We start from the raw sequence: 20,219 nt of genomic DNA, 5'->3' as shown, positions 1-20,219 counted from the left end.
AAAAATTGAAGAAACCTCAATATGAAGACCTTGATCAAGCGATGATAACATGGTTTCATAGGCAATGTCAAAATAATATTCCTGTCTCGGGACCAATCATGCAATTTTCCCTTTCTCTCCATTTAACGACCACTCTCTATAACGTCGAAAAATGCACGGTCCCTTAAGTGACGTTATATAGAGTTTACAGTTTACACTGTATTTATAAATATATTTTATATATTTAATTATGTATTATAATATGTACTTTATTGTCAATTAATCAAATTACAAATAGTAAAAATAGCCAAATCAGACGATTTTATCAGAAAGGACGGTTAACTCATTTACAAAACGAAGATTGTCCACAAAAACAGATGAACTATCAACGTCCTATCGGTATGTCGGTATTGTAAAGCGTGCGAAGAATGTGGATGGAAACAACTGTTAGTTTCTTGGAAAATGTGTGATGTGATAGACCGCGGCTACCGACCGCTGACCGGTCACAGAACAAAGAATGCATTAACAATGCTATTCATTAACATTTCGACCCACTCGAAGAAAATATTTATGTATAACACGATATAATCCGAGAATAGACGCAGAAAAAGCGGGATGTTTACGAAAAACTTACACATGTTACGGAATAATAACTTCGGAGAAAAGGGAAACGAGTTGTAAACGTATATCGATAAAGTACCATAGGCACGATTTATATTTCCCCTTAAATAGGACTTTCCTGAAATATTCTGGCTGAAAGAACTAGGTTTATGTATTCATTGTGGAAATATTAAATTAAATTCTCGTTGCAATAACGTTCACGAGGTATTTCTGGGAATTTTAATAAAATATTTGCTTCTACTTACCTATGCGACACAATACAGAAAAATGGGGACGTTGTAAGGTATCGTGTATTACTGTTTATTGGCTATACAAAATATGAAATAGTGACGCATTTGAACAAAGCACATAATGTACTCACAAAACAATCAGATAAAATAGGAGTAAATACTTTAAGAATGTGTGAAGGTCACTTCAAGGTGAGCCACTGAGCACGAGATAAATAAATCACACGTCGTTTACACGTTCATTATTTACTATGTTTTATAGCAAAATTAAATATTTATAAATATCATTATATTGTTATTACAGTCGTTGCAACAAAAACAATGTTAAGGTTATGTACCTACTATCGATACATTGAATCAACATATTAGTGATATTAGCAATTAACACCAAACATATGTGCAAATAGGTATTTAATATACTAGCTTGGTGAAAAATGTTTCCTAGTTAAACTCTTGATGAAACAAACAAGGATTGCAGACATTTAACTAACAGTAAAATGAACAAAGCACATCATTATGACGAAAACTATACAATTACTAGTTTTGTATTCTCAATAACTAACTCATTAATACAAGGTCAATTGGTTGCAGACAGTGAACGATAAATAGCTGCAAGAATAATAAAACACTGTCCGACTCTTATCGTAGCGGAAAATCGATCCATATTAAAATAGATCACGTAACCTAACTCCGATAACGAATACTCGAGTACTATTATGTATCAGATAGCGCTTACATTTATACTTTGTTAACAGACCAATTATATACACAGTACACTGTGTGGCTTATATATAAATTAATCTAGCTAAAATTAATCTATGACAGAAGACTAGACGAATCTTATATAGCTATTCTGGAACAGCCCACGTAAATCGTTAATTGTGAACAATACAAATATAATTCACGTAGGTACGCCATCGCTGCTCCAATAAATAAGCCGACTAAGATATGAACGTGAATAAAACGGGATGTCGTATCTTGAAAAGTTTACGGACGGAGCAGTGTCTACGCACACCAGTTGGCGCTGATTCAATTCCTGTTTGAAGTATTTTAGGAGCACACACACAAATCTCGCCCTGTTTACAAATACTATCGCGCACTCGATTCAATTCCATAGAATTTATAAACATTATGTCGAAAGAGATTGGCGTATTCGATTTATGCGGTACGCGTATTCGTTCTATAAATGTTTTCGTATTTTTAACTAAATATTATGTGAATGATGTATGTATTTAGATAATAATAACATATAACGATACAAAGGGAGAACTTAACTGTTCTTTGATATAAGTATTGAACAATGAAATTTTTCATCGTTGCCAGCTTTTATAGTACCCAAGAATTTTAAATACCTCTCAAAGATAATCCTGTTATGATAATACGATATTCATGAATTTAACTTAACGAGGTAAAAGTTAACCGTCCTTTTTATAATATAATTGATGCTAAAATTACGAAAAATGTTATTCACAGACTGTTCTCGGTGATCATTTACATTACAGTTATAATGTGGAGGTGGCTAAGCACTAATGCCCGTTTTAAAACACAGGCGGATATAAATAATTGATGAATCGGTTCTCCTTCTGTTCGTCATAGCGGAAGAATAAATCAAGCGAAACCCAGCTTAACTAAACAAGTTATAATCCAACGTCAGTATAATAAATTATTAAATAAATCGCGAAATGGCTTTGTGTACTTTAAGGACCTTAATAATTAAAAAGTACGCAGCAATCGAGCAACTCGTTATCAAAACTCATTAAAAGCAAAAGCGCCCAGGATATCCCAGAGGTAACTCATAGCTATTATTAAGAACGCACTCAGATTTATTTCATACCAATTCATTTTAATTAGGCCTGTATTTAAAATGAAAGCATTTATATTTTATTGCAATAAGCTTTAATTTAGTGCGGGCATTCATTGCTCTAACAGTTCCATTTGTTTGATTCACAATGGCTTTGAATGCTTACTTGCATACACAAAAAGGAAGCAAAGAACGTAAAACAACTTTTACTATTCTCTTTATTGCTTTTAGCGAAAAGCATTGAAGAGGAAACGCACGAATGATTCTTCGATTCAAGCAAAATTGAGAATGAGCGAGTTTTTAAGTCAATCTAAAACAGAGTATAAACATTCCGAACAAAGATCAAGATTGTTTAATAATATTTCGCATGGTCTGGTCGTTAAAGGCGAAGTGAAACAAAAAATTCGAATGTCGTAAACATTTTTGCTGGAGGTGAATGGTTATTTTGCGTTTATTGCGTCGACTCGGTAGCTCGGCTCAACGGCTCTCGAGCATTGAACTTGGATATACCTATTCTTGCTAGATCGGCTATACTTGTAAACATATTTATAAAGAGAACGTGTCGAGAACCAGGACATGCCAGTTTTATTTATAAAACAAACCTATGATCGTACACAAAAAATCAATAAAACGTTGGACAACTTTTTCTACCTAAAATAATTGATAGCAGCTGTTAATGGATTTAACCTTGATATTGGAACCTGTTTCTTTTCATACGATAAGCATCCCTTGTAAGAACCACGGGGCGAAACACGTGTTCACACACGCAGAGATGTATAAATAGATCGGGCACTTCGGCGAACACTTGTGTAAGTATCGACCGATATAATATTTAAAACAAGACTGGATTATAAATACGACTGCTTCGTAAATCGTAATCGAGAACAAACGCTATAATGTCAGTTGTCCATTGCGTGGAAACAGGTCAATAACAAAGTGCCCCTACGCCTGCGAGGTCAGTGACTGCCGAACGGGGTGGTGCACTGCAGAGGGTGGAGGCGTAATAACACATTTGAAAAGGAACCCTCAACATCTGCCACACATGTGCCTTTCGTTTCGTACTGTGGAATAATGCAAGTCGTGCACACAACCGAGCCCAGGCAGCAGTGGACGGACCTTTTTGTTCACTAACTTTTTGTTGCCTTCACGCTTTGCGCGCTTTCAAACTCACAATGCGTTTTTATAACAACGAAATCAATACATTTGTTACGTTCAGATCGAATTTGATAAATGGTTGAGTTTTTAACGAGCGATTGCTTTCGATTGACGCATAAATTAAATAAGAAATATCATTCACTCAGTCCTTGGAGTTCAGGCTGAAATCTGAATCGATGCATTTCTCGGAACATCAACACGATTTGGCTCAATGCCAAAACTTTCTTTGGCGTGGCGAAGATTGAGAATGGCAGCATTCATAATAATAAATCACTATATTTTAAACGCTGGAAAAGCCGGATTACTTTATGAGCAACGTATATTTGATAACAAGTCTCATTGCTCGGATGACCTTATTATGGCCAAGAATAATAAATTAGTGACCGATAGAGTTATCGCACAAAAATAAAATCGTTTATTTGCTCGTATTTTGATATGAATATGTGCTCAATGTTTACATCGCACAATGTAACATTTGATACGCTTTTATATTTACAAGCCGTCTGCGATAGTAGTTTTGTAACGAGCGTCAAAGATCGTGGCTCGACCTTTTATTTGACTTGAGAGTGCCCTCGGGCGATATGAGCTCACTGGAACCTACAATACTTGCTTACCAAGCGGATATTACTGTGCAAAGGGAACTTGTGTTCACAACACGAGTTCACAGCGTTATATAGTTAAACCTGTGGTTAAACTGTTGACATGTAAATATGTAATATTTATTTTTATCACAAAAAAAGCACTGATATCTGGCAAGTAAAGACAAAGCAATTCCAAGATACAATAATTGTGTAAAATTTATTGTACATATATATTCATAAATCTTCTGATTTCATTCAATAATAGTCTTGGCAAAATGTGGCAATTTACATAAATTAAAAAATAGCTACAATAAACATGACATTTTTTATAAAAATCACGTCAAAACAATTGTTAAAAAGTTACTTCATACACTGTTAACATTATGGTAATTCCGCGGATGAATCGACGCGAGCGCAGACAAGAGGCGAAGGGGGGACGTCAGATCCCGTTAGGAGAAAGTAGCCACCAACGTTCGTGGACCACGGCCATCTTGGAATCATTCGAATCGATTCCAATCTACAACTGATGCCCAAAACGGATAAAGTAACAACGTCGCTTTTGGAATTGTTATTTAAAACACGGCACTTTATTGAAATGCCTTTTTGAGTAAATCTTGATCACATGTTTTCTTTCGTTATAGAATTCCATTATCGAATTTCTAAAATTATAACAGGAGGATAACATTTACCCCATAATACACGGGATATTTTCTTTATATTAAACTTGACGAGACTCGAAACAAAAATATAACTTTCTCCTTTGAAGCGAAACCTAACAAAATGAGTAACTTGATCGTGTTGTAACGTCAGAAATACGTCAATCATACTCCATTGTGCCATAATGTCCATATTTAGCCGAGAGGGAGCTATTCATGCGATGATGACCGATAAAATAATGTTTCGAGGTTATGTAATCTAAAGACGTAGAAAGAATTCAGCTAATTGAACTTATTTTATGACATTGTGGCAGAAATACTTAATGATGTAATATGATACTGTTTTATAACAATTTCAATGTAACGTTGATGCCTACTTTTCATTGGTATTGAAATAAGATTGATCACTAATGAAGTCACATTATCAACTATTATACAAAAGAACAGTATGTCGCTCCAAATTCCCAGTACATAATCCGTTGCACAACCGAATAAAATGACTTCGGTAATAAATAATGTTTCATAACTTAACTGAGGTCCAAACTCGCTTTACCAGTTCAGAGCGGAGCAGGTGCCGCGGAAGTTTCTAAACATTTTGACCCTGAACTATGCAAACTTTTGAATTACTCGACGTAACTGTTACATTTCTTTCCAAATGTTAATCTAAAGGTAATGTTCTTAGAAACTAAACGCTATTAGAAATATTCAATGATCTTTTGATCAAACCAGACAGCTTTTCAAAGTTGATACACATTAAATAATAAAAACCAGCAGGCATGACGACAACGTTGGAATTCAAAATGAAATTAAGAAATAAAAATATTTTACGTCGAAAGATGAAAAATAAACATCGGCTTTACCTGGTCTAAAATATGTAAATTGATCTTTTGTACTGCTTAAATATCTCAGCATAATTTTGTGGTATTATTCCATTACCACTGCTTGGCTTTTTTCTGTTTTGTTTATTAACGACGATAGGAATATTTTTATTAACGAAGTGAATATTACATGAGATGAAATCCCTATTTAATACAGATATAAGCTAATTGATGAAGAAAATACATTATATAAATTGCTTTGACTGATTACGCAGCTTAATTGAACTAGTTATAATTACGATATAATTGTCTGCGAACATTGGAGCGGTAGCTAGCAACTTAACATTCAATAGAAAGTCATGCGAAATAGCATGCTGTAGACTGCAGTGGAAACCGGTCGCCGGGGTCGGCGTATGTGAATCGAGAACAATGCTCCTGAGCATGACTATGAGAGAACTGTCATTTATAATAATTATAAAACAATTACCTTTTTACTATAAACCATCGAAACAACTGGTTTTAAGTTTGTACAAACTTGTCAGTAACTAGTTATACTTATTTAATAATTGTAGCCAAGCTCCGACTTAAAGTGGTCGACATTAGTCATTGATTTGAAAAATAATACTAAATACCAATCGTTTTTATAGTTTTTTTTGGTACTGTCTTACGTGATACGTCCTATAGATAGGTAAAGGTTATTTTAAGAAATAAACAAGCACGTAAGAAAAACGTGACTGTTCAATTATAAGATATTTCTCACAGAAATGTATTTTTATTTACGATTCCAGAAGATAGCTTTAAACAGAAACTGATAAATAAATATCAACGTTAGATCCTACTTCAGGACAATGAACCTTTGATATACAGCCTCATTAATGCAATAAAGGCAACCGTCACACCGTCGACTTGCCAACGACGAGTGCGGGAGCACGCCAATTATAACGGTATAATCGTCGCCTCGTATTACCTCGTTGACTTCACTAGCATCATAAAAACAACCAACTATACTTCTGTAAACCTAGACTCAATCTAAATTTGTATGGAAAAAATATTCAAGCCAAATTATATACGATTCAACTTTTTTTTACATGAAATGTGCAAATTACGGTCAGCAAAAAATCTCAAATCTCAGCCGAATCAGAACAAAAGCGATCGAGACAAAATGCCACATCACCGGAGCAGGTAAAAAGAATAACAGTATCCTTTCAAAAGGCGCTACAAATTTATTTATCTATAACAGCCGACCCTTGTCTCCAGAAAAAGATAAAATGGATACAATGGGAACGTCAGGTAGGCTACCCTGATCCCACATATATTACGTCCGCTATTATTATGTTGAACTAAATAATAGTAATAAAAATCCAGCGAGATCAGACGCAAACCGGTTTTGAATACGTTATGTCACGAGCGTATTTGTTGGTCGAGCGAATTAGACGTGGACTTTCACCGGCGACTTTCATAGTTGTGCGATAACACGAAATACGGGTCTGACTCGTTCATCTGACCTTTATCATGTTCATGTCGCATTGTTCCACTATTATTTTATGCAGTTTAATTACTTGAACGTGTTATAAAGTATGACACGTCAATGTTAACAGTAGAAAGTTATCGGGTGTATATTGATGATAATCTTTAGATTCAATTTCTTATCTATAATTTAATCTGCTTCTCAAATGCTTCATTTATATCATGTCTTTCCGTTCATAATCCACTTAATATTGTTTGTATCTGATTATTGGTATTAAAATCATAAATAGTAGGTATCTTTTGTCCATTGGATTAAATATTATTAACGTATTCTTCTGTTACTATTGTCTTATCTTATTTCACCGATAAGGTTAATGTGCTTCTAAATTATCGAGCAATGTATGCGGAAACTGGTAAGTGGCCATTGTGATAGAATGACTCGACGGGCTAATCAAAAACCATTAACAGTCACATCTATTGTGCCGGTTGATTGACAAGGCTCATTGTTTCTCCCGTCGCTTCGGCGTCGTGATGTCGTCCCACCGCTGTTCCTGTTTTCTACATCAATAAAACCATCGAGTCATATCGAGTGAACGTGTTCGTAGTAATAAATACTCGAATCAGATTAATCATATCCGTCCGAGCTACGATCGCGCATTATTAAGCAGTCGGTTATAAATACATTCTATCGTAAAGTTGCGGGCATAACCGTCGTAATTGCCTGGACGCACGATCTCGAGTTAAACAACATCGACAAAAAATCGAGCGACCGGTTCTTGTACCGCCATAAAATGGTTTCGGGGCGTTTCGTGCGATGAATATTCATTTCGTGATATTATGTTCATGTAGATACAAACTTACGAGACTCGTGATGACGCATTCCCAACTATAGGCAGTTATCGATTCTCTGAAGTATCTCATTATAATGAAATATTATAAGGGAAACAAAAATACATTTAGCAGTTTTATTAATAGATTACAAGGAAATTGTGTTTAACGTAAAAGGTATTTGAAATATTGTCGTCATTAAATTTTATATTATTATTTCTATAGCTTATATTTATCTTGGCAATTGTTATTTAAATTAATGTTCAACAACAACCGGTGACTTTGATCATTATTAGACTACACGTTGTAATTTATATGATAATGTTAGTATCGCTGTTTACTTAAGAGTTAAGACTTCGCATACGACGCGGGCGCCCTTTAAATGTAAACAGAACGAGTTCCTCCAACCTACATTTAAAGTAAGTTTACCTCGAACGTAAAAACAAGTTCCAGTTAACATATGCACTTCACAACCGATACATGACAAACAAGAATAAAATAAATAACAATTAGCTGCGCGTACCGTTGCAGAAGGTAAAATAAGCGTATTCGATGAAGTCAATGCAAGCAGATTGAATAAGAGGAACAAAGAATAATGTAGAAACATCTATCGAAAACGATATGACCCCGTTACTCGGATGCCTAATTGAAATTTAGATAAAGAAATGATAATACCAAATGCACACTTCGTCCGCTCTGACCTCTGTATTTTAAGATCGCCGGGTGTGAAGTATAAGTGGTCATAAATACGCAGATGATGCTTGGACAAACAAAGAAATCAATCTGAATATGAAATGCTGATCTCGATTTTCCAGTACAAATAACATAAGGGTGTGTGCACATAATCGGTAACATGAGCGATGAAAATAATGAAAGCTGAAGTTTCGAAACTACAATAGCAAGATACATATTAACAACGCCGCGCCGGCATGTAATTTCCTTCCCTAGTTGCAAGTACTTTAGCCCTCCACCAATGAAACATTTTCGACGTGCCGCAAATTTTCGTTAATCCCTAAATTCCCATCTGTACAGTAAGCCCGCCCTTAGCTTCAACGTGACATTAAAAAAACATGAATCTGTTGCGTTAAGGTGACGACAGTGGTACGCTGTTTATTTGGTATTAAAATTTTATCAAACGTATGAACTCCATTAATATGAAACCGTTGAATTATTTATTTTCAAATAACACAGTGAGGAAACTAGTCAGTCAAATCACTCCTACTTTCTACGAATATTATTTACTATTCCTGTCTAAACTGACTATATCATATAATATCTACATTCAAAGTAACATAAAAGAAAAACCCGAATTATTACCTTTTTTATTACTCTCTACTGGTTCCAGCTCAGGCGATGTACCTGGAAATAATGAGAATTTGATGTTAAAATATTTAGATTTAATCAAACCAAAATAGAATAATAATCTAATGGAATCTAGTTATGAAAAGGTTAAATATTTATTCATGGTACATATATACAAAGTTGGCAAGAATGACTGGTCGAGACCAGTTACAGAAACCCGTTTTGCCAGTAAAAGGTGCGTGAAATAAACAACCTCATTTAATTTAGATGTTTTTTTTATGCTGCACCACTCTTGAAATATATAATTTATACTAGTTTAATGGCTCATTTACGAGTTCCTACATTTCCGGCCAATTTAATGATAGCGCACTTATTTATTCATTGATACTTTTACAACAGGACACTGAGTACTTGTCGGGAATACAATTACAGCAGTAATATCGAGTGCAATGGCACTAAGCAGGTGGTCAGTAGCCACATTTCTGATATCTATTTTAGTTCCCCGCATCGTTTGTCAACCGTTTGCAGCTGGCAGGCACCAGTCCATAAAGTTATATATTTCATGGACTTAATAGCTTTGTGATTCGCTCCAACCCCCTCGTAACTTTAGAAAAAACCTGGATAACGATCTTTTTTATAGCCCCATGCTTTTTGCAACATGATATAAAACCCTCACGCATATAATCCTATCGGAGAAAAAACGCATGTAACTTTCGAGTCCCTAAAATATGATGTAGCCCTTGATCAAGAATCCTTGTCTGTGTTGCAAGCTGTATTCACATACTTATGTTAAATATTACCATTGCTTAACTGTGAGTTCCTGACAATTAACCTTATTTAAAAGTCATGTAAAAATGTATCCAAATTTGGTTGCAGACTTGCCAGACTAGCAATTAATTCATCGAGAAACCTGATAACCATAATTGAAGTGTGGGTGTAAATCGAGAAACAGCTGAGTATTTAATGTTCTCGTGAGTCGCCTGACATTTTATAAGAACCGGTTTATAAGTTATGCAATAGAAAACATATTCACGTAATGATATGCAGCGACAGCCACTTTTTAGCATAATCACCTGTCAATTTAAGTGAAATATGTTAGTTCAAACGGTCGATGTTTCTAAATACAGTTTTAGTGCTCGTGACCAATAAAAATAATAATGATAAGACTTTGATTAGAGCTCTATTATCCTCTAATTTGAAAATTTTTATTATTCGTGGTAATGTGATCAAAAGAAAAGGTATGAATGATATCGCACTAAATTAGGTAAATGTTACAGTAGTTTACCGGTGGTCGTTAATTTAAAGAAACGTTTGAAATATATTATTAATGTTGTGTTAAATACACACACGCCTACATTCCATACGACAAAGATACCTCCTCCACACCAGTACACCTTTATTTATGGTAAGTCTAGGTAGTTGAGATAAATGCCTAACGTCGTCGTAGCTGGCATAAAATATCTCTACATTAGCTTACACCGGTCTAGGGCTTATCCAGTTAGGGTAGATTTCTCACGCAGGTGTGCGCTGTAAGATGGATTAAATGCATTTATTACAACAACTCGACACAAGTTATCATATAGCGAGACAAATTTATGATTACACAAAGATGCTTGCGCATCCAATTCGCCTAATCTCTACACTAATGCTACTTTAATACAGATACTGTTCTTTGTATTATCTGCTTCTGAACTATCATCTTATTTGATCCAATTTTCATTGGCAACTTGACTTCTAATAGGAGTATCCTTAGAGGTTTCCTGTTTCATAACCTCCATTTTTTTGCCCTGACTAATAGCCGTCGACATACTTGACGGAGAGCAAAAAAAGACGTTGTTTTCTCCTTAAAGGCACCGCGAGCGCCTTTCTTGATCGGTATGCGGAGGAACCAGTCCGCAAACTGGTTTGAACGTGAGAAATGGGCACCCTCCCTCGTACATTATCAGATATTCCATGACTAAAATTCTGGACCACAAAGTTAATGACTGGTATAAAACAAGGACCTGATGGAAAGTTTCGAGACTGCCAACAATTTTTTAATTAAGATGAATCTACGTCAAGGTGATCATTTTACGTTAACTTTTACTACAAACTGTTTTTCTCCGATTTTTTGTTTAGATTAAATAGTTAAATACCTTATATAAAGTATTTTATGAAAAGATATTTTATGATAAGTTATCTTCAGTTGGTGCCTGGTAATTTTAATTCAAACGTACATATTAGTGGATTGTACAAAAATAGAGGATAGACTTTTAACTCTTATGCTTTTAAGTTCAAGAATAAATAAACATAGAGTTGTGATTTGTGAAATATTAATAAAGCGGAATGTAAGTATCGATACTTATACAAGATGAGCGCGATATAAAAAGGTTATAACTATAAGATCAGCAGCTGATAAACTGAGAACACGAATTAATTTTATGACTCTTAAAACGCTACACAAACCTGTTTGGTAAATTTAAGAGACAGTCTAACGGATGTAGTCTAACCACTCTTGTGGGAGGAGATCACCAATACGACCGGATAAAGCTCATTCAATTTATATGTACAATTAAACACGACATGCGTACCGTGAAATTGATTTGAAACACTCAAGTTACAACACGTAATCATGATATGTGGGCATCTATGTACATATGCTATTTACGTTTACATGTACATAAAGTATAGATAATAGGTATCGTGTTTAAAAAGATGTATAACATTACTCATTCATCGTGCTCTGTTTATGATAAATTATACCAGCGATGATGTGTAGGTATTGAAAACAAGCCCGCACTTGGCAAACCTCTCTGTTATTAAACAGACAAAATGGTAAACGAGGTCTGGCATAGCTAAATATAATTCATAGCCCGATATGAGTTTACGCAGATCTAACTTTCGTGGGAACGAGGTCAATAGTTTTGGCATACGTTCTTAGAGTCGAAATAAGGCAACTCCAAATGTTTTATGTAAAGGGTGACATTGAGTGCTACAGACGGCAGTTTTGCTTCAAAAATATAAATTTTTATCTACATTCTATATCAAGTAAAGTGTATTTGAAATAAAAAAGAAGTATGTAGTTACAAAATTGGACGTCTGAAGGTGAACATGACTCATGAATAATTAATAACACTGAAAAAAAAGATAATTTTGCACGAGTTTACTATTAGGAATGTTCCAATATATCAAATAATTTGTTTGCCATTATAATACTGAATGGTACTGAGTAAATTAATGGAGGATAAGTTAACGGTCACGAGGAAGATCACGTTGCAGGCTGCGGCAAATACGTGTGACGAGATGACGAGGTTGTTAAATAAATCACTATTCCAGTACCTACTAATAAATCAGTTATAACAACAAAATGGTTATTGAGCAATTGTTTTGTAGTAATAAAATAATAAACACCGCTTATTCAACAACGTCATCCAGCAAAAAAGAAAGCGATTTTGTGAGTTATTTGTTTCTTAATATTATAACAATTAATATAATAAAAATATTATTGCTCATCCTTACATAATCATTATTTTAATGGACTTAAAACAATGACATAATTTAAATATTACCACATATTTTACATGAATTGCTTACGTGCATACAGACATGATAATATGCCGAATTTAAATCGAGCGTATTAGGTCATCATTCTACAATAGCCATTATCGAATGTATTGTATAAATTATCTGTGTTTCAAATTTATCACTCCATATACATACGACAAGATTAATGTACGATAGATAAAAGGCAAAATATAGTGACGAATTGTAATAATAATTATTATCGTTTCCACATGCTGTTGTTTTACCACGTAATACGTAATTACATTTGTTTCATACATATTGCAATAGAGCGATGGATTTGATTTAGCCAATACGAATAAAGCGCTATAATACGATCAACACCATTTGCACAACTCATAACACGAATACTTTATTAGTTATTCATCGCTTTGTTTTTATATTCCTATTTGGTAATTCCAACGTACACTATTTTTGACTTAATTTGACCTCGACGCGTTTAGATAACCCGCAGAACAGGTTTATATAAGAATACGTTAATAAATAACATAAGAATAACAAGAACTGTCTACGTCTAATAAAATATATCAAAATTGCTAGTTATAACAAAAATTCTCAACTTATAAAGTATTAAGTACATCCCCCATATCAATTTGATTGATAGTACGTTCAAGAAAATGAATGACCGGTCTATGTGGGCGCAGATATTTTCAGATCACGGAAGCCATATAATAAACGTCGGTATATATATATTCTCTATAATATATACAAGCTAAGTCGAAATGTAAACAGATCAAGGTGGAGAAAATCATTTCACTGTAACATCAGCAGCTCGCTGACTGAATAATATAAAACCGTGCGTCAATTGTGAATTGGAAATTTAAATCTGTTTTGATACGTGAATTAATGTGCCCATGTTATTTTATCATTCATATGTGAATTTGTATCAAAAAAACATTGTGTAATAATGATGATATATGAATGATAAACACATATCTCAAGCAGCGTACAAAATAAAACCACGTCTATTAAGAAGCTCTTTAAACAATATGCTTTTAAACCCATATAAAGTTAAAATACCTGTATTAAATTTCTTACAATAGAATTTAGAAGATGCAATAACGTATGGAGGTCACAGAAACGCAGCGTTCCCATGGCCGTCGGAAACAATAACAGAATCGCGCGCTCCGAGCACATAAAAGCTGAGAACAATCGGGGCAGTGGAAACAAGAGAGCGATATAAATCAAGCTAAACATTGCGTGCACTGCCCGGCTATAGATCCTCGGGTTTCGTTTCTGCACGCCTTCCCGCCACCGCGTATAATAATAATTATCGAGTACTTTCGCCTACCAAGCTCGACGCCATCTTGCTATTTATGTTGCAAAATGGCGGCAGCGCACACCACGTGCTTTCGTACTTTGCCTTATATTTTGCAAATATCATTGAAATTGCTTCTCTACTTTTGCTCGAAAGTACATTTCTCGAATTATATTGTCGTTTTCAAGACCATTCTGATTTGGAAGTTACGAATTGTGAACAAGGTCTTGCAAAATTTACATTCAATAGGGAGCCGTTAAGTCGCGATGTGACTGGACGCGGACGAAGGTCACCTTGACCAACCGCTCGTCGTATTTATCTTTACATCAGAAATAATGACCTGATATCGAATGAACTTGTGTTAAGGACAGTTGGAGAATAATAATTTAATATTCAAATGATTAATAATGTATTCAAATGACACACACCGGAAATTTTGATAGTAAACCTAATTAAGCAATTGTTTTGTATGCGAATAGTATTTACGTAATTTATGATAATGATATGAATATAATTATGTAGGACGTTTGTTATTTATTATTAAACTTGATATTCAAACAATATCATACTCTTACTTCCAGAAAGGATGGTTTATTTTTAATCTATTGAATATATCATGTATCATAGGGTACTAGAACAATGACGTGGTATAAAGTAAATAGTATTAAATCAAAAATTGTCCTTATCACATTTCAAGATAAAAATTGCACTATATACGAGGCACTTAGCACTTAATGTCTGATAACACTTATCTATCGTAAGTGGGTCAAACTATAATGATATAACAATCATAAGGCATGAGCTAGGGCGCACTCGTGACATTTCAACGACGATAACTCAGATAGCTTTTATAAAAATTAGTCGAGTCAATGTCTCATCAGTTTCCTGTTGCGAGGTTTGCAATTCAGTACAGGAAACCGAATTCAAAGACAATTTCTATGCAGATCTTGCAGGGGCGATCACTTAGTATTCAGTGAGTTTTGCGGGCCAATGGCGGCGGACTATCAGCGCCGTCCAGCGCCGCTTGAATATGTATGATTGAGCGCACACCGACACTTGAACACCCCGCACGCACGCAATTTAGCCGTGACACACATCTTTACTTAAGTTTCCAATCATTTACACTAAAATTACATATATCTCCATAATCAGATATTTTATTTGATCAACACCCACTCTCCAAACAGTCCTTTTAGTTTAATGACACCTATAATATCACTTTCAATTAGCATATACACGTATTTGTTACTTTTAAATATACAACGTGAGAATGAAATGTATACACGTGCCGAAAAAAGTAAATAGTAAATGAATGCGGTGTTCCGAGAATCGTGATGAGCATGACATCATACTCTTCGAGCGAAGAATAATATGAATAGCCCAGTAATAACGTCTCGGAGAACAATGCCTCGGTAATAAAACGTATATAAAATACTACAGATAACGACTGCCTATACAAAGAATTTTTCAATACAAAAGGTGTACCATTTGATTTAATACCTATACGCTTTGTGATAAGCAATGATTTGATTCTATTTCTAGAAGCATGTGTTTTCTGATTGATCTCTCAAGACTCGTTACCCACATCTGTCATGTTCATGGCTACACTGTTAACACATGTTAGCTAATGATGCCAACATAACGTGCTACGCGTGTGTTCGTATCTACGTCCGATTATATTTATAGCATGCATTAATAAATACAAGGAGTAAACCCATAATTCGTGTACGAACAGTGCTGACCAGAGTTCTGGGATGTAATCGGCGAATCGAAGTTAAAAAAGAACACCGACTGCGAATTGCTATGCACAATAGAAAAGAAACGAGACCGGAGCATGCAGAGTGGTGGTGCGCGACGTGGGAAAGCGAATGGCGGCATTGGCGGCCATCTTGGAATGGGTTCGTTCGGAAAACATCACGTGTCCACGCGTCCGCTCGGCAACAGCGTGCAAAGGCTAAACGGACCGGAACAATTCGTGCACCACGTGCTTTTTTTTGTTTGTGCAACATTCCTTTCCTGCGAATAGTATCGATCTGCGCCCACCCCTTCTGGCTAAAGATAAACACGGGTAAAAATAAACGAGCCATTCTCAGCGCGTTCAAGTTATTGATCACCCACTTGGTATAAGCGGACATTGATTTGCGATTTTGTAAGACAATAGCGGTACGGTCGGGCCTGTTAAACTAAACGAATATGGTAAGAATATTGAAAGCGCTTGCATGCTAGGTACAAACGAGGCATTTTAGGTTATAAATGCACCAATATATGATTTCGAATATATATATTATGAAACCTGAAATACCTATGAATATGGTAGAATCTCAATTAAAATTTAAACGACAATATGTATTGTTAAATATGTAAATGTTAGTTACAACGATGATAATAATTTATACAAAGTAACATCGACAGATGAAATGTTATAAACAGTTATGTAATTGAATGCACATGACGTTAACAAAGTAAGCGAACGAATGTTGCATTTGAAACACGTGTCTGTAAACATTCAGATGAGACTGTGAATCATAAACTACGCAACATAGTTTTGTATCAACATTCACCACATTTTCTGGATAACTAAAGCGTGCGTTGCGACTAACTAACCGGTCTCTATTAGTTAGCTAACAAACCTTATGAGAGTGTCGCGTGTGGGCGCAAAGTGACTTGCGCTCGTATATTAATGTTTTTCGTGACAACCGTTTCCTCGACGACCCATCATGCCATGCGTGACTCACTATTATACTCTTTTGTTGTTATTACATTTAAACGATTCAGATCTATAATTGTTACTTTAGTCTATCCTGTACAATTACAACATAAAATGGAGTGTTTTGATTGGCAATTGCTATGCTAATTGACGCAGTTATTGTTTTCATTATCATATTTCTGCCCTTATATATAATAGCAGTTGTTTTCATTCGAATTACATATTTCATTATATTAATTTTCCACTTCTGATCATGCTCTTTTTAGCTATAAAATAAAATAAAGTATCGCTTCTCAAAGAAAGTCTAAAGTTGTTCGTTAAAATTTATCATTATATTCCTCTTAAGGTATTGTCCTATAAAATATCTGCTTATGGCATTAGTATGTGTGCCGTGTCTCGTCAAGTAATAGCAAGCGATAGAGTGGGGTTCGGCATTAATCTCAAGACCTTATAAGGTAGTTGCCGTTATGTAACTCGTTCTTATGGCAATGTAAACAACCTCTCGGCTCGCATATTTATTTAGCAAGAGGTTTTTATCGCGTTCCTCTTTGGTTATGCTTCGTGGCGTGGTCGTGCTTAACCTTGCATGCAAACACGAATTATGTGAGACTACTAGAATATATAATACTCGACTAATATTGTATTATAAAGAACGTGCAAAGCGAGTAAGTTATAAACTCCAATTAGCACACCTGTACAAAGAAGTAAATATTAACACAAGATACGTATAAAAATAATCCAATGTCGACAAAATTGTGCTAAAGAATTTCAAGGAGAAACAAACTTCCACGAACCGCAAAAGATGACAATAAAACGCGAGGACTTATCTGAGATTACGAGTCACGTAATTCATAATATTCAATGTAGAAATTGTGCTTAAAAGTCTGAGCGGTTAATAAAAATAACGGAAAGCAAAGTTGGAGCGAGAGGCATGACGGCACATCTTAATTGTTGAAAAGAGATAGATGACTGCCGTCTTACATAGCTATTTTTCAGTCACGCGCTATGGAACAGCGTTTCTATTTTTTGCACGCTCTCAATTGACCTCGTTGGTTTATCGTTATCAAGTGACGCTAATAATAAATTTACTTCGCCCGTAATAAGTCGAGCGGTAAACCGAAAACCACAAACAGAGATAACCTTCGAGAGTGGATCATCAATATTATTGTTGGTACACATGAGCCATTTGTTTTTGGAATAATATTACGCAACCGTGATAAATGCCACCCACATCATTCTGTTTTGGTGTATTTTTCCTTCGTATGTTCATTAACTAGATAAGCATATAGAATATAGATAAAGATTGATATAAAATTAATATGACGGATAATAAATGTGAGATGTGAGACGGTAATTAATAATTATTTAATCTGCCATCACGCAGATAATGAAACATAATACATAAGTATAGCAAATGAATTGCAGTAGGTACGGCTCGTTAAAATTGTTTCTAGGCTAGACGATAGTATACTTTGCAACAGTCACCGCTTTGAGAGCCACTTAACCTCCTTAATGACAAAGCTCGTAGTCAATTAGCAAGCCAATAGTTTTGAACTTTTGACAGTCGTAAACGAACACAATTGGTTGCCTACAAACAATGCTCGTACTAACGATGTCATCTTGCACTATCATGCTCTGAGTTCCGTGACTGCTGCAGCACGACTTACATCAAACAAATCCATTAATATGGACGTTATAATAACTAAATACTACATGTAGACATTTAATTTGCTATAGGAGTTCACTCTCAAGGTGGAACATATACCATTGAAGACAAGTGAAGGTCAAGTTGAACACGTTCCGATTGTAAATTGTACAATGCTTATAAAATCGTTTAATTGTCTGTTATGATTAATATATTTTGTAAAATTTAAGTTGTTTACAAATTACAATCTATAAGTTTATAGAAAATATAATTTAATGCTTATATTCAGTTTTGGCTGATATTTAATTCACAAATGTCATATCAAATCAACTCGAATAGAAGTTGAGCAATGCTAAGGCGTTATAAATTAACTTGCATAATGTAATTCAAAGTTTATTCGCAGCCAGACAGCAATTACGCAGGGAAGTTTGAGCAGCATTCACGAACACCGAAAGAGGTGAGGTCCCCTCGTCACTCCCACACCCGCTTCAAACGCTCAAACTCGCGGCAGGGGGTGAAATTGGGAAACTTCCACGGCCCATTCAATCAGATTATTTCACATTCTTTTGGGCTGATGAACTTTGCTGTCTATCATCGATCAAAAACACGAGTACATGTAGATTATTAACTTTCGAAATTAAAAGTGGTTCGAGGATTTAGAAAAGTTTTCTCATCAGTATTGAAAAATGAAACGGTCTTGGAAGTTTTCGAGCTAATGCTCCTTTAACATTGCTATAAGAAGTAAAATATAAGGCAGTAAATACAATTTAGTAGTATAACTTTGAAACAAGTTGCAAATAAACACATTATATTAAAGTGAGGAAGATCGCGAAACAGAAAGTTTGCCTAAGTCGGCTACTTGTGTAGAGTCGGCAAGTTACTAACTTCTTGTGAAACTTCGCTGCTTCAAAACTGTAATGCTTGGAAGAAGATAATCTAAAAGTTGGTCGTCGCAAACTTATTACATCTTGTTAAATTGCTTAATAAAACGTTAAACAACCACGTTTATCTTTGTAAAGTAAAACAGTTTAAAGTAATGCTTTAGTCTCCATTAATAACGTAAGGAGATTGCTCTGCGCCCATACATTGTTCGCCCTGGAACCAAGAACATCCGAAAATTATATTTTGTGTTGTCGATCATTAGTAAACTCCTAAATGATCTTATTTTTATAGCGGACTAGCTGCAGAATAGATATATTCCAAAAAAAGAATCAGATTTTGAGGTTATAATGGAACCATAACAACGAATATTAGATATTAGTTTTTCATAGCTTAGTGATTTTTAAGAAACTGAAAAGCAATATATCATAATATATTTAGCTATTTTAAGCACCTCCCTAGATAATTGGGTAGGTACCTATGCAGTTTTTTTTTTTCTAAAGCCTAAGTGTATAATAAGCCTAATAGCCAAGTCGTAGGTAATATGCAATATAGTCCCAAAAGTCACCAAAACACACCGATACAAATAATTACAAACAGCAAGCGACGCTATTGTAATCATCAGTAGACTGACAGCACTGACAGTGACAAGTGACTAGGGATGACGATCAAAGATCGATTAATCGAAGAATCGATTTTTCAATAGATCGTTTTAAAAAAAAAACTGATTTTAC

At 34.8% G+C, this 20,219-nt stretch overlaps 1 protein-coding gene across 1 annotated transcript in view; it reads right to left on the bottom strand.

Annotated features, from left to right (window-relative positions):
- The window catches only part of Kdm3 (Lysine demethylase 3), a 160,160-nt gene that overhangs the window by 28,829 nt on the left and 111,112 nt on the right, over positions 1-20,219 (bottom strand). Inside the window, exon 8 of the mRNA XM_090109322.1 lies at positions 9,451-9,492. Within this exon, the coding sequence (XP_089965448.1) occupies positions 9,451-9,492 (42 nt within the window). The remainder of the gene's footprint in view (positions 1-9,450; positions 9,493-20,219) is intronic.

This window comes from Colias eurytheme, chromosome 14 (assembly GCF_061535395.1).
Source record: "Colias eurytheme isolate Ceu_HAF_F1 chromosome 14, ilColEury1 Martin Lab GWU primary, whole genome shotgun sequence".
NCBI lineage: Eukaryota > Metazoa > Arthropoda > Insecta > Lepidoptera > Pieridae > Colias > Colias eurytheme.
The sequence above is the reverse complement of the archived record's forward strand: the minus strand, read 5'-3'. Positions and strand labels throughout refer to the sequence as shown.